At 42.7% G+C, this 14,105-nt stretch overlaps 1 protein-coding gene across 5 annotated transcripts in view; it reads left to right on the top strand.

Moving 5' to 3' along the window:
• Positions 1-4,917: 4,917 nt before the first annotated feature.
• The window catches only part of PHKA2 (phosphorylase kinase regulatory subunit alpha 2), a 95,393-nt gene continuing 86,205 nt past the window's right edge, over positions 4,918-14,105 (top strand). For 4 of the 5 annotated variants that reach the window (XM_070365742.1, XM_070365741.1, XM_070365740.1 and 1 more), the window contains exons 1-2: positions 4,918-5,077; positions 5,478-5,685. In XM_070365742.1, coding sequence (XP_070221843.1) covers positions 5,608-5,685 — 78 coding nt within the window. In that variant the 5' untranslated portion in view covers positions 4,918-5,077; positions 5,478-5,607. Of the gene's footprint in view, positions 5,078-5,237; positions 5,686-14,105 lie in introns of those variants that run through there. The other variant, XM_005906354.3, reaches the window with a different exon arrangement.

The following is a 14,105-nucleotide window of genomic DNA, read 5'->3' as shown; positions in this document are numbered from 1 at the left end:
GTCCTTTAAGTTTGAGAATTTTCACAAAAGGAAAACATTTGCAATCTCTTTCCCTGGCGGTGGAGCATGATAAAACAGTTGGACCAGCCTGATGAAGACCACGTGACAGTAGCAGCCTTTGGCAGGCAGCAGGCATGCTGTGAACGTTAAGTCAGACCAACGATTGTCCTGTCTCCTGAGACTGCTTTCTGAGGTCTCTCTTTCATTTTCCTCTTACTCTTTCAAGATTATGTCTTTTACACATGTTGCCATTAGCCACACAAGCCCCAGATTCGGATCCCCTCCAAGTATCTACTTCCTCAGCATCAAACAGTAGGATTTCAAGAAGGTGAGGATTGGATTGGGGGTTTCTGGGGAGCTGATTAGCATGTAGGAACCACAAATGGGGAAAGCTGGCTTCAACTGCATAAGAGGTTTCTGAGTGATCTCTCCTTCCTCAGTGGTCAATTGCTCCAAAGATGCTGCACTAATTCGATAAGAAAGGTGATGAGATGCTCTAAGTTTGGGGGGTGAGATATCAGAAGCCAGATCTCTCAAGGCAGATGAAACAAAGTGTACACAAAAGGACACACAATGTCTGACATCTTGTAGGTCCTGCCCCCTGCCGTTTTTCCCATTGTGTTTTGTGTCTGGGCAACAGTCATTAAGTCAAGTTCTCTTGTCTGTATTTTTACTTCAGACAGATAAGGGGCAGGACAGAGAAAATGTTCCTGAGAGGCATCCTTCTTTGGGTTTAAAATTGGTCCCACAATCTGAGACTCTACTGAAGGAAACAAAGGTGATGGCAATAGGAGGAGGCAAGGAGTATCACAGCAGTGACCAGTATTTGAAGGAGCGTTTTCTCAGAACATTTGAGAAGGTTTTTTTTTTCCTTTTTCCCAAAATATACTGCAATCATTAATCCCACAAAGTAACTCTGTTAACTTCAATGAGCGGGATTGTGATTGTTCTCAGTAAAAATGGTGAAATGGCTTCATTGGGGATACTGGGTTGTGTCTAACGAGGTTACCTGGGAGGCAGGTTAGTTTGTTGAAGGTCATTTCCACAAAGAGCTAATTTATTGAACAAGCAATTTATCAAATGGACTAGCGTGTTGTCATTTTGTCTCCATAAGAGCATTTGAAGGACTATTCAGTTTGTTTCTGCCTTAGCTCCTTGCTGCTGCAGTTGGAGTCTGAAGGACAGATGGGAGAAAGACTGAGTGGATATAAGAAGATTATCTTGAATGGGAAGAATTCTTACTTTTATATATATATATATATATATACATACACACATATATGTATGTATGTATGTGTATGTGTATATATATATATGTGTATATATATATATATATATATATATATATATATATATATATTTCACCTCAGTCTCTAGGTACAGCAACAAAACGCTGGGGCAGACACTGAATACTTTATTTCCAGAGTATATTCTTTTAGGTATATTTATAAATATATACTCCACTGTGAAGAAATCTCATATTCCCTGGTGTTTCTCTCTTTACCTCTCAAAGTAGCTGCAGGAAGCTAGAGCAGAGACACATTCAGCATTCTTTAAAATATTGTGATAAAAAACAAAATGATCTCCAGCCAACTAAAATTAAACTGTCATAGAAATAACTAAATTTGGCAAATTGGCTATTTTCAGCAAATTAATTCAGAATGGACTTTCTCCTCAGTGTCTAAGATGGAGTGCTTTTCTTTAAAGTCAAAGACTAAACCCTCCAGGAGAAACATTTGTTGGTTTCTGCCTTGGACACTGACGTGTGGCTTTCTGGAAACTTCCTTGGCAGCAGCCCCCTGTGGCAGGACAATGGGCAGATCCTCTGGTTGGTGCCAGAGAAATTATACATGGTGCTACCCCAAGGTCCAGTTTTGGGTTTTCATCTTTGTAAAGACCATGAATCAGCTTCAGAAAGAACAACATACCCCATCACATTCCATATCTGATTCTTAGCGAACATTTGAGGAATGACTTGGAAACAAGTTTCTAGTGGGACACAACCAGAGAAAGCCTTCGTGAATAGAAGAACCAACATATGGAGGTTTCATATCTCAGGAACATAGAATACTAAGATACGAGTCTAGTTTTTATATAGCACAGCTTCTAGTCCAAAAAGAATCACTGAAATTTGCTTGGAAATTTAAAAGCTTAAGAGTAGTTGCCTTCCTTCTTTTTGGTTTTATTCCTGAATTTCAAGCTTATTGAAAAATACAGCTTATATGATAATATACATTAAAGCATGCTGCTGCTGCTGCGTGTTCGCTCAGTCATGTCCAACTCTTTGTGACCCCATGGACTGTAGCCCACCAGGCTCGCTCTTCCATGGAATTTCCCAGGCAAGAATACTGGAGTAGGTTGCCATTTCCTTCTCCAGGGGATCTACCCATCCCTGGGAATCAAACCCGCATCTCCTGCATCTTTACCACCTGTAATGAATGAGCCACCAGGAAAGCCACATTAAAGCATAGACCAAAGCCTAAGAATGCAGGCTGGCTATACACCAAAAGAGGTGTATGTGTGTAGTAGATTTTACAGAGAATGAGATCAAGAAACTGAAAATGTTTTTGTACTGGATGGAAATGTACAGGTAATATATAAAGGTCATCAGTTATATTCCCCTGTGGTAGCAAAATGGACTCTTGAAGAAGAACTCAATGTGAACAAAGGCAGTAATGATTCCAACTTTTAGATACAGTATACATAAGAGTTTTGTAAGGGGACATACATGCCAAGAGATTTCATGGTGATAATTTAATGTCTAGTTTTATTTACCCCTTGTTGTTGACCATAGCAAATTCTTCATGGAGGTACATCACATGGATTGCTGCATCATTTAAGAGCCAATAGTAAGAAAACTCAACATTCAAAAAACTAAGATAAAAAAACTAAGATCATGGCATCCGGTCCCATCACTTCATGGCAAATAGATGGGGAAACAATGGAAACAGTGACACACTTTATTTTCTTGGGCTCCAAAATCACTGCAGATGGTGACTGAAGCCATGAAATTAAAAGATGCTTGCTCCTTGGACGAAAAGCAATGACAAACCTAAACAGCATATTAAAAAGCAGAGACATACTTTGCTGACAAAGGTCCATCTAGTCAAAGCTATGGTTTTTCCAGTAGTCATGTATGGATGTGAGAGTTGGACCATAAAGAAGGCTGAATGCCGAAGAACTGATGCTTTTGAACTGTGGTTCTGGAGAAGAATCTTGAGAGTCCCTTGGACTGCAAGGAGATCCAACCAGTCCATCCTAAAGGAAATCAATCCTGAATATTCATTGGAAGGACTGATGCTGAAGCTGAAGCTCTAATACTCTGGCCACCTGATGTGAAGAGCTGACTCATTAGAAAAGACCCTGATGCTGGGAAAGATTGAAGGCAGGAGGAGAAGGGGTTGACAGAGGTCGAGATAGTTGGACGGCATTACCAACTCAACGGACATGAGTTTGAGCAAGCTCTGGGAGATGGTGAAGACAGGGAGGCCTGGCATGCTGCAGTTCATGGGGTCGCAAAAAGGACATGACTGAGAGAGTGAATAACAACAAGTAAGAAAAAAGTGAGCTACTTGATTTGGTGCTTTAGCTGAGTGAGGCAAGTTTCAGTTTAGTTGCTCAGTCATTTCAGTTCAGTCGCTCAGACACAGTTTATGTTACGGAATTTCGAAAAAGAACTTGGTTAAGGATGATACATAGGGGACCCAGCTGAATATGACTGATTTTCTTTCATTCACTCATTCATTCAATTCTAATTGAGCTATAACTACATGCTTAACACTGTACCAGGCACAGTGGGAGATACCAAAGACTGTTTCAATGAGTAACTTACCATCCAGTTAGAAAAACATGCCTCACATGGAAACAATACAAGGCAATACATTGTTGTCAAATGATGATTAGCTAGGATTTATGAAGTACTTTTCTATGAGCCAGGTATGGTGCTAAGTGCTTTATATTCATCCTCTTGTTCAAAGCCACCCTAGGAGGTAGGTGCTATCATTATTCCCATTTAAAGACGAGAACATTGAATTTCAAACAAGTAAAACATGCTAAAGTTCACACCACTTGTAAATGGCAGAACTGGAATTTGAACTCAATTTGAACAGATTCCAAGACCTAAACTCTCGCTAAAGAAACATGGGAATTCAGAGTATGGGGAGGACTAATAGAGAAGAGCCGAGGGGGCCCTTAAAGAAAAGAGGCTTCAGAAAGGCGAGGAGGAGGTCTACTGGGTCAGTTCAGTTCAGTCGCTCAGTCGTGTCCGACTCTTTACGACCCCATGGACTGCAGCACGCCAGGCCTCCCTGTCCACCAAGCATACAGTAAATGCATGGAGAGTAGCAAAGGAATTTAGGAAAGGCTATTAGCTGAACTGTCAGATTATGGGACCAGATTTTGGTAGAAAATGAATAGTGGGCTGAAGATGGTAAAAAAACAGTGGGTAATTAGCCACGAAACACGAATGCCAAGTTTCAAGTTGTAGGCCTGGAGGTGGACCGCAGTTCAGGCCAGGTGAGCTTCTCCCAGGTGCCTGGTGTTGAGGCGGCAGGCGCGGTGAGCAGCTGGGGTACCCTGTCCTGCCCCTGTCCCTCTCCTCTCCTCTCTGAGTCCCGCTAGTCTGCTTCCGCTCGTGGGCAGAGACGCGCCAGGGCAGAGCTGCTGTTCTGGCCTGCGGAGGGGTGCCCAGGCAGCAGTGGTGGGCGGGCATATTTCTCCCCACCAGGAGCCCTCCCTACGACCGCTTGAGAAGCCCCGTCGCCCGCCCCGCAGCCAGTTCTTTATCTCCCGAGCTCTCAGCTCGCTGCTCCGCAGCGCGGGCGGATCTGGAGGCGGTGCTAGAGGGCGGGGCCAGGGATGCGATTGTGAGCTCATCTCAGGGGAGGGCGGGCCACCGTCCAAGCGTTTTAGAGGAGTTCTGCGCCTCCGGCCCGGCTCCGCGGGTGGCGCTCCGCGCGGGGGCGTAGCGGGAGGCGGGCCTGGGGCGGGCCCAGGGGGCGGGTCCTGGACCTTCAGATGCCCGCGACGGAAGGGCCTGTTTCAACATCCCCGGCTGTGGTCGGCTGCTGGCGGCGAGGTAAGGGGCTCAGAGAGGCAAACTGGTTCCCGCCCGGAGCCAAGTTCCCCGCTACTCTCGCGGGCCACTTCGTTTTCCTTCCCCTGTGGGCCGGGACTCGGGGGGTTCGGTTCCGCGTTGGGGGCGCGGCCAGGGGCGGGACTGTGAGTAGGCTGCGGCGGGCGGGAAGGATAGAGTTCGTGGCCGGCCTCGAGGCCGCCTCGCGACCGCCTGCAGACCGTTCCTGCCCCACGCCCGGAACCCAGTTCCCTACTTCTCCCGCGGGGTTGCCAGGGACCCGCGAGCGTCGGGAGCGCGTCGGGCCTGGTCGAGGCGGGGTCTCCGCCTTCGCGCCTTTCTACTATAGGAAAACTAGCTGGCTGGCTTTCCAGTCATACTTTGGTTCTGTCGTTTTTAAAAGCCCCTACGTCTTACCACCGGGCTCCATCCCGGGAACTGACCGAGGCTGTGACTGTTTGGGAACCAGGCCCGCTCGGCGGCCGCAGCCCGGGCGACCCGCCTCTTTGCAACGGGTCGGACGCAACGCGGAGATGAGGAGCAGGAGCAATTCCGGGGTCCGCTTAGACGGATACGCGCGGCTGGTGCAGCAAACAATCCTCTGTTACCAGGTAAGGAGGGACCACGCCGAATTGACCTCTCCAGGCACTTATTCTCTTACTCAGATGCTGGGAGGGATGGGGGCAGGAGGAGAAGGGGACGACAGAGGATGAGATGGCTGGATGGCATCACTGACTCGATGGACGTGAGTCTGAGTGAACTCCGGGAGTTGGTGATGGACAGGGAGGCCTGGCATGCTGTGATTCATGGGGTCGCAAAGAGTCGAACACGACTGAGCAACTGAACTGAACTGAGGCACTTATTCTCCTACTCAGTCCCCTCTCATGTCTTTAGACTTTGCAGTTATGAGGGGTTTTGTTTTGTTTTGTTTTCTTTAAATCCAGTTTTGCTAGCCAGTGGTTACTCCTCACCCCTATTCCCACCTCGTCCACTTTCCGAGTCGGGACCGAAGGGCTTTGGGACTACACTTAACGGGATTCTTTGACTACTGTTTGGGATCGAAGATAGGAGCCCTTTTCGATGCCCCGGGTACAAAATGCGTCTTTTTGCATGGACTCAGCTTCTTTCGGATGGAAGGAGGTGTGTGTAGATTGGACAGCACACTGAATGAGGATGGTGAGCTCTGGACTGTGACGACAGTAGACAGGAGGGGAGAAATTCTGGGGTGTGTATCCCACTCCCGGTTGTGTGGTGATGGCTGCTATTCCGCCCTGCGAGGGCCTTAGGGCTTACTCTGTTGCCCTCATTTTACTGATGAGCAATCTATGGGCCAAAAAGGTTACCGCAGGTAGCAGGATTAGACCCAAACGCAGGTGTTCGCTCAAGCTGGAGATCTGTGAAGCTTCTCATGTGGTCTGACATCTAACTATCTCCTGTTTTGTATTACTCAGCTAAAGTTTTGTGTGGCCCAACATGTAAGACCCCTGGACTATTTTTATTCTTCCTGAAGACAGCAGCTGTGTTGCTTGCCTTCAATCAACAGCAACTATTTATAGGACCTCCATGTCAGAGAAGGAAGTGGCATTCCATGATAGAGGCCTGGTCACTCCCAAGTCACTGACCCTTTTTCCCTATAGCCAATTTCACAGGCTTGTTTCTTCATTCAGGAAATATTTGTTGTGTACCTATTATGTGCAAGGCACTCTGTCTGGTGCTGGGCCTACAAAGAAGAGTAGATACTTGTAGTGCAGTGAGATTCATGTGTAGGGGATAGGTCCACAGTCCCTTGTTTGAAACTCTTGATGTCAGATGCGGTTTGCAAGTCAGAAATGTTTGGATTTGGGGTGGTAAACATATATTGAATATTCCCTAGTAACTGCAATGAAATCTAGGCAGCACCCTTAATCAAACACATTGTTTTCCACATCAGAATGTGGAGATTATCACTGAGTAGGAAAAGTAAATATGGAAAGCAGTTTCACACCAGTTCAGGTCAGCGTTTTGCCATCAAATGAGCTTGCTGAAAACTTATGAAAACACTTCAAGTTCTTAGAGCATATTGGCTTTTGAAATTGCACATGAAGGACTGTGATTCTTATTTTGGGAACCTTGCCCCATTTGGGGAGCATGAAGGAGTACTGGAAGAGATGATGTTCAAGTTGAGAACTGAAGAAGTAGGCCAGCAAATGGGGGGTGACTTTTCTTTTTGCCTTCCTCTTTGAAGTAGATTATACTTACTTACACACAGTGGTTTTAAAATCCAAGTTGAAAATCATTGCCGTTCATTACTGATCAATCTTGGTGATTATGTCACACCTGGGTTTAATCTCTAGCTCTTTCTTCAACTACAGGTGTAGCCATTTCCCACCTGAGTCCAGGCCCTTACCTATAAAATGAGGATAATTAACACCTGTGATTAGTGCTCAGTATGTCACCTGCTCTCCCCACCTACTGCTGCTGCTGCTGCTACTGCTAAGTCGCTTCAGTCGTATCCGACTCTCTGCGACCCCATAGACGGCAGCCCACCAGGCTCCCCCGTTCCTGGGATTCTCCAGGCAAGAACACTGGAGTGGGTTGCCATTGCCTTCTCCAGCCCCACCTACTACGCATTAGTAAACAGCGCTGTTGGTGGTGGTATAATTTTGATACGTTGTTGTTAGTCCCTGAGTCATGTCCGACTCTTTGTGACCCCAGGGGCTATATAGCCTGCCAGGCTCCTCTGTCCCATGTTATTCTCCAGGCAAGAATACTGGAATGAGTTGCCATTTCCTTCTCCAGGAGATCTTCCAGACCAGGGATCGAACCCAAGTCTCCTGCATTGGAAGGAGGATTCTTTACCACTGCACCACCCAGGAGGCCCTAATTTTGATATAGGCCACACATACTCAGGCCACAAGTCCTCGCCTCACCACCCTGGTCCAGGATGCTCCCTTTCCTGAGGGCCCTGATATAGCTACTAATTGCTTTCTGGTCTTTGAACATAATTATGTCTCCCCGTGGATTCTGTGAGATCCTTAAGCGCAGAGACCTCATCAGTTTTGTTCCTTTGGCATGAAGCAGTGCTCCAGACACATGAAAAGTACCTTTATGTCCTTGGTGATGAAATACCTTCCGCAGGCTCTGAGCCTTCCTAATGACCCAGCTATTGATCCAGGCTTACCTTCCCTCAGGAGCAAAAGAACTGTCTTCCCAGTAAAGCAAATCTGTAGCATTGGACTTTCCTCTCCAACATTTTAATGATTAAAAAACAGTTGTCTGAGCCTTTAGTTGTATTTATTTTGGCGGTAGTTGGTGAGAAGACCTCATGTTTGCCCTGTGTTTCACTTCATGACTGCAGTCAAGCTTTCCTGATTAACCAGAACACTCCAAGTATAGTTCTGTTGGAACTCCCATGACTGTGCACGTGTGGAGCCACAGTCCTTGCCACCTTCCCCCAACTTGAAGCCATCCCACCCCAACAGCTAGTCTTCACAGCTGTAAAGTGCTAACCCATTTAGGGCCTCCTCATCGTTTCTGAGTGATCTTAGGTCACCTATCCAGTCAGTAAACATGAAAGAGCAGTTTTATGTTATGCATATTTTAAAAATAATTTTATTTTTGGCATGCTAGGTCTTCATTGCTGCATGGGCTCTTCTCTGGTTGTGGAGAGCTGGTGCTACTCTTTAGTTGTGGTGCACAAGCTTCTCATTTCGGTGGCTTCTCTTGTTGGGGAGCACAGGCTCTAGGGCATGCGGGCTCAGTAGTTGGGGCTCATGGGCTCTAGAGCACAGGCTCAATAGTTGCGGCACATGGGCTTAGTTGCATGTGGGAGCTTCCTGGATCAGGGATTGAACTCATGTGTCTCGCATTTGCAAGCGAATTCTTTACCACCAGGGAAGCCCTATGTTAGGCACGTTTTTACCACAGTAAAAAAAAAAAAAAAAAATGAATGAGCGGACTGTAAACGAGTGGTTTCTAAAGTTTATGCTGGATAGGTTTATGCTGTCTTCTATAGAAAGGTGCAGATGTTTATGAGGCAGTTTTCACTGTCAGCTGATACAAGGCTGGCCTCTGTTTCTGATATTTTTTTTAAAATATAGTTGATTTACGGTATTACTTTCAGGTGTATAACTTCATGATGCAATATTTTTATTGTTTTCCATTTAAAGTTATAAAATAAGGGCTATATTTCCCCATGCTGTACAATATATCCTTGTAGTTTGTCTCATACAAAGTAGTTTTTACCTCTTAATTCCCTACCCCTGTCTTGCCCCTCCCCTTCCCTCTCCCCACTAATAATCACTAATTTATTCTCTATATCTGAGTCTGTTTCTGTTTTGTTTTATTCATTTGTTTGCCTTATTTTAGATTCCACATATAAATGATAAAATACAGTACTGTCTTTCTCTCTGACTTATTTTACTAAGCCTAATACCCTCTAGGTCCATCCACATTGTTGCAAATGACAGAATTCATAACTTTTTGTGGTCGAGTAGTATTCCATTATATGTATACACCACATCTTCTTTATTCATCCACCAGTTGATGAACACTTAGGTTGCTTAGGTATCTTGTCTATTGTAAATAATGCTGCTATGAACATTGGAGTGCATGTGTCTTTTTAAATTACTGTTTTTCTTTTTTTTGGATATATACCCAGGAGTGCACTTGCTGGATCATATGGTAGTTCTATTTCTCATTTTTTAAGGGAACCTCCATACTGTTTTCCACAGTGGCTGCACCAATTTACATTCTCACCAACAGTGTACAAAGGTTCCCTTTTCTCCACATCCTTGCCAACATTTGGTATTTGTGTTCTTTTTTATGTTAGCCATTCTGACAGGTGTGAGGTCGTATCTCATTGTGGCTTTGATTTGTCTTTCTCTGATTAGTGATGTTGATTGAGCTTTTTAAATTGAGATCAACTTACTTTGATTTCACTTATTAGAAATCACTTAACATTAAATATATTGAACTCATAATTATTCTTTAGTTTGAGATAATACTTTGTTTATATCAGCTGGCATATCAACTAATTTCCCTTTCCTGTGTCTGTGAAAGAATATCTTCCTAGTCATTTGTCAGATATACTTCGAAACTTTATTTGAATATTTAAGGCAAAGAAGGAAAGAGCTATATTTATAAAAGGGTCCTTTTGCACAATTGGTTTTGAATGTACTGAAAATATTAATATAAACTTTAAGGAGTACCTGCTTAGATACTCCTTGAAGTCCCTTGGATGCAAGGAGATCAAACCAGTCCATCCTAAAGGAAATCAGTCATGAATATTCATTGGAAGGACTGATGCTGAAGCTGAAACTCCAATACTTCGGCCACCTGATGCGAAGGACTGACTCATTTGAAAAGACCCTGATGCTGGAAAAGATTGAAGGCAGAAGGAGAAGGGCATGACAGAGGATGAGATGGTTGGATGGCATTGCCAACTCTATGGACATGAGTTTTAAGTAAGCTCCAGGAGTTGATGATGGACAGGGAAGCCTGGCGTGCTGCAGTCCATGGGGTTGCAAAGAGTTGGACACGACTGAGCGACTGAACTGAAGAAGTTATCTCCAAAGTATTCAAAGTATCTTTTAAGTATTTGTTGACTTAAAATTTTTTTTAAATTCCTAGATTTATTTTGACCCTGAGAAGAAATATTAACTTTGTACATTTTTTCAATATCAGCTCTGTTTGAAGGCTCATTCATAAAAGCGTTAAGTACAAAGTGGTGATAAAAGAATACGGATAGGAAAGAAAAATAGAGACTTCCCTGGTGGTCCAGTGGCTTAAACTCCACGTTCCCAATGCAGGGGGTCCAATTTTGATCCCTGATTGGGGAACTAGATCCCACATGCCACAACTAAGACTGAGAACAGCCAAATAAATAAGTAGATATTTAAAAAAAGAAAAAGAATGATCGAGGCATTGTTCACTGTAACTGCAGATAATTTTGTATAAAAAGCAGACAAGAAATCAGGACACTAAGTAAGTATTGCTATCTAGTCATAATAGAATTTAAAATGAGAATAGGATAACTAAAACATGGAGTATGGAACAAATTGTAATCATAATAAAGACTACTTTGAGGGAAGGTTGAAAGAAGATATAATTACATATTGGGAAATAACGTGGCAGAAGAATGGGAGGAAAATGGAGTTAAAGTATTCTTAAGGCCCTTATGTTAAAAGGAAAGTAGAAGTTTTATATATTTTGAGTCGAGGTTATATTTAAGTCTTACCATTAAAATTAAGTTGAAAAAATAACTTTAAAAATAATGGGAGACTGTCAAGCTACCAATGGTATTTTTCAGAGAACTAGAACAAATAATTTCACAATATGTATGGAAATACAAAAAACCTCAAATAGCCAAAGCAATCTTGAGAAAGAAGAATGGAACTGGAGGAATCAACCTGCCTGACTTCAGACTATACTACAAAGCTACAGTCATCAAGATAGTGTGGTACTGGCACAAAGACAGAAATATAGATCAATGGAACAAAATAACCCAAAGATAAATCCACACACCTATGGACACCTTATCTTTGACAAAGGAGGCAAGAATATACAATGGAGAAAAGACAATCTCTTTAACAAGTGGTGCTGGGAAAACTGATCAACCACCTGTAAAAGAATGAAACTAGAACACTTTCTAACACCATACACAAAAATAAACTCAAAATGGGTTAAAGATCTAAACGTAAGACCAGAAAGTATAAAACTCCTAGAGGAAAACATAGGCAAAACACTCTCTGACATAAATCACAGCAGGATCCTCTATGACCCACATCCCAGATTAATGGAAATACAAGCAAAAATAAACAAATGGGACCTAATTAAACTTAAAAGCTTTTGCACAACGAAGGAAACTATAAGTAAGGTGAAAAGACAGCCTTCAGAATCGGAGAAAATAATAGCGAACAAAGCAACTGACAAAGAATTAATCTCCAAAATGCACAAGCAGCTCATGCAGCTCAATTCCAGAAAAATAAACAACCCAATCAAAAAGTGGGCCAAAGAACTAAACAGACATTTCTCCAAAGAAGCCATACAGAAGGCTAACAAACACATGAAAAGATGCTCAACATCAGTCATTATCAGAGAAATGCAAATCAAAACCACAATTAGGTACCATCTCACATTGGTCAGAATGGCTGCTATCAAAAAATCTGCAAACAATAAATGCTGGAGTGGGTGTGGAGAAAAGGGAACCCTCTTACACTGTTGGTGGGAATGCAAACTAGTACAGCCACTATGGAGGACAGTGTGGAGATTCCTTAAAAAAACCTGGAAATAGAGCTGCCATACAACCCAGCAATCCCACTGCTGGGCGTACACACCGAGGAAACCAGAATTGAAAGAGACACGTGTACCCCAGTGTTCATTGCAGCACCGTTTACAATAGCCAGGACATGGAAGCAACCTAGATGTCCATTGGTAAATGAATGGATAAGAAAGCTGTGGTACATATACACAATGGAATATTACTCAGCCATTAAAAAGAATGTATTTGAGTCAGTTCTAATGAGGTGGATGAAACTGGAGGCTATTATACAGAGTGAAGTAAGTCGGAAAGAAAAACACCAGTACAGTATATTAATGCATATATATGGAATTTAGAAAGATGGTAACGATGTGAGACAGCAAAAGAGACACAGATGTAAAGAACAGTCTTTTGGACTCTGTGGGAGAAGGCGAGGGTGGGATGCTTTGAGAGGGTAGCATTGAAACGTGTGTATTATCATATGTGGAGCAGATTGCCGGTCCAGGTTCGATGCAGGAGACAGGGTGCTCAGGGCTGGTGCACTGGGATGACCCTGGGGGATGCGGAGGGAGGTGGGGGGGCTGGTTCTGGATGGGGAACACGTGCACCTGTGGCTGATTCATGTCAATGTTTGGCAAAACCACTACAATATTGTAAAGTAATTAGCCTCCCATTAAAATAAACTAAAAAGAAAACCTGAAAAAAATTAAAAAATAAAAATAATAGAATAAAGAAAATTTGATCACTCCGGGAGAGGAAAGGAAAAGGGTGCTTGGGGAGTGAGTGAGTGAGTGAAAGTTGCTCAGTTGTGTCCGACTCTGTGTGTCCAACTGTAGTCCATGGAATTCTCCAGGCCAGAATACTGGAGTGTGTAGCCTTTCCTTTCTCCAGTGAGGGGTGCTTGGGGAGTGAGGGAATTTTTTTAAAAAGCACAAAGGACAAAACAGGAAGATGAAAATAAGTCTATAATAGTAATCTCAATAAATGTTAATTTTAAATTATCCAGATAATAGAAATTAATTTTTAAAAAGTTGTAAATATATATGTGATTTGAGACAAACCTAAAATGGGGGATACATAAAGGTTGAATATATAATTAGTGAGGCAAGATATACTATACGAATGCTAGCCAAAAATAAGTTTGTGTAATTTTATACTAAAAGGTAGAGATTTTGAAATTTAAAATAATTCTATTAGGAATTCAGAAGTGGTGTATTACTAGATGATAAATGGATAGTTCACCAAGAAAGCAATCTTAAACACACAGAATATTAACAACATATCAGTAGTTTCAAAATGTTTAAAGCAAAACTTGACCTAACTGCTAACAAAGCCATAGCGGGAGTTTTTAAATTCCTTTCTCTCAGATACTGCTTTATAGATAAAGCAGAGAAATAATTAGGACATAGAAAATTTGAGCACTTGCATAAGAAACATAAGTGGCAGGCAGAGCCCCATTTAGGCAGAGATGGGGTTTTTGTGTGGTGAGTACAGTGCAGTGAGAGAGGAGCAAGAGATTAGCAAATAACCCCTATCTGAAATGAACTGTTTGAGATAAAAGATAAAGAGGAATAACTGCCAACTCCTTTTATGTGGCCAGTATCCCAAGATACCATAGTCAAATAAGACATGATATTTATGAAATTATTATTGGAGGAAATTCACTTATGAATATTGATGTAAAGTATAAGGTAATACAGTGAAGCCAACAATGTATTAAAAATAGATCATAATCAAGTAAAGATTATCTCAGTAATACAAGGAAACTTAAGAAAATCTATTAATGTAATA

The sequence above is a fragment of the Bos mutus genome, chromosome X (assembly GCF_027580195.1).
Source record: "Bos mutus isolate GX-2022 chromosome X, NWIPB_WYAK_1.1, whole genome shotgun sequence".
NCBI lineage: Eukaryota > Metazoa > Chordata > Mammalia > Artiodactyla > Bovidae > Bos > Bos mutus.
This window is presented reverse-complemented; position numbering and strand designations above follow the sequence as displayed.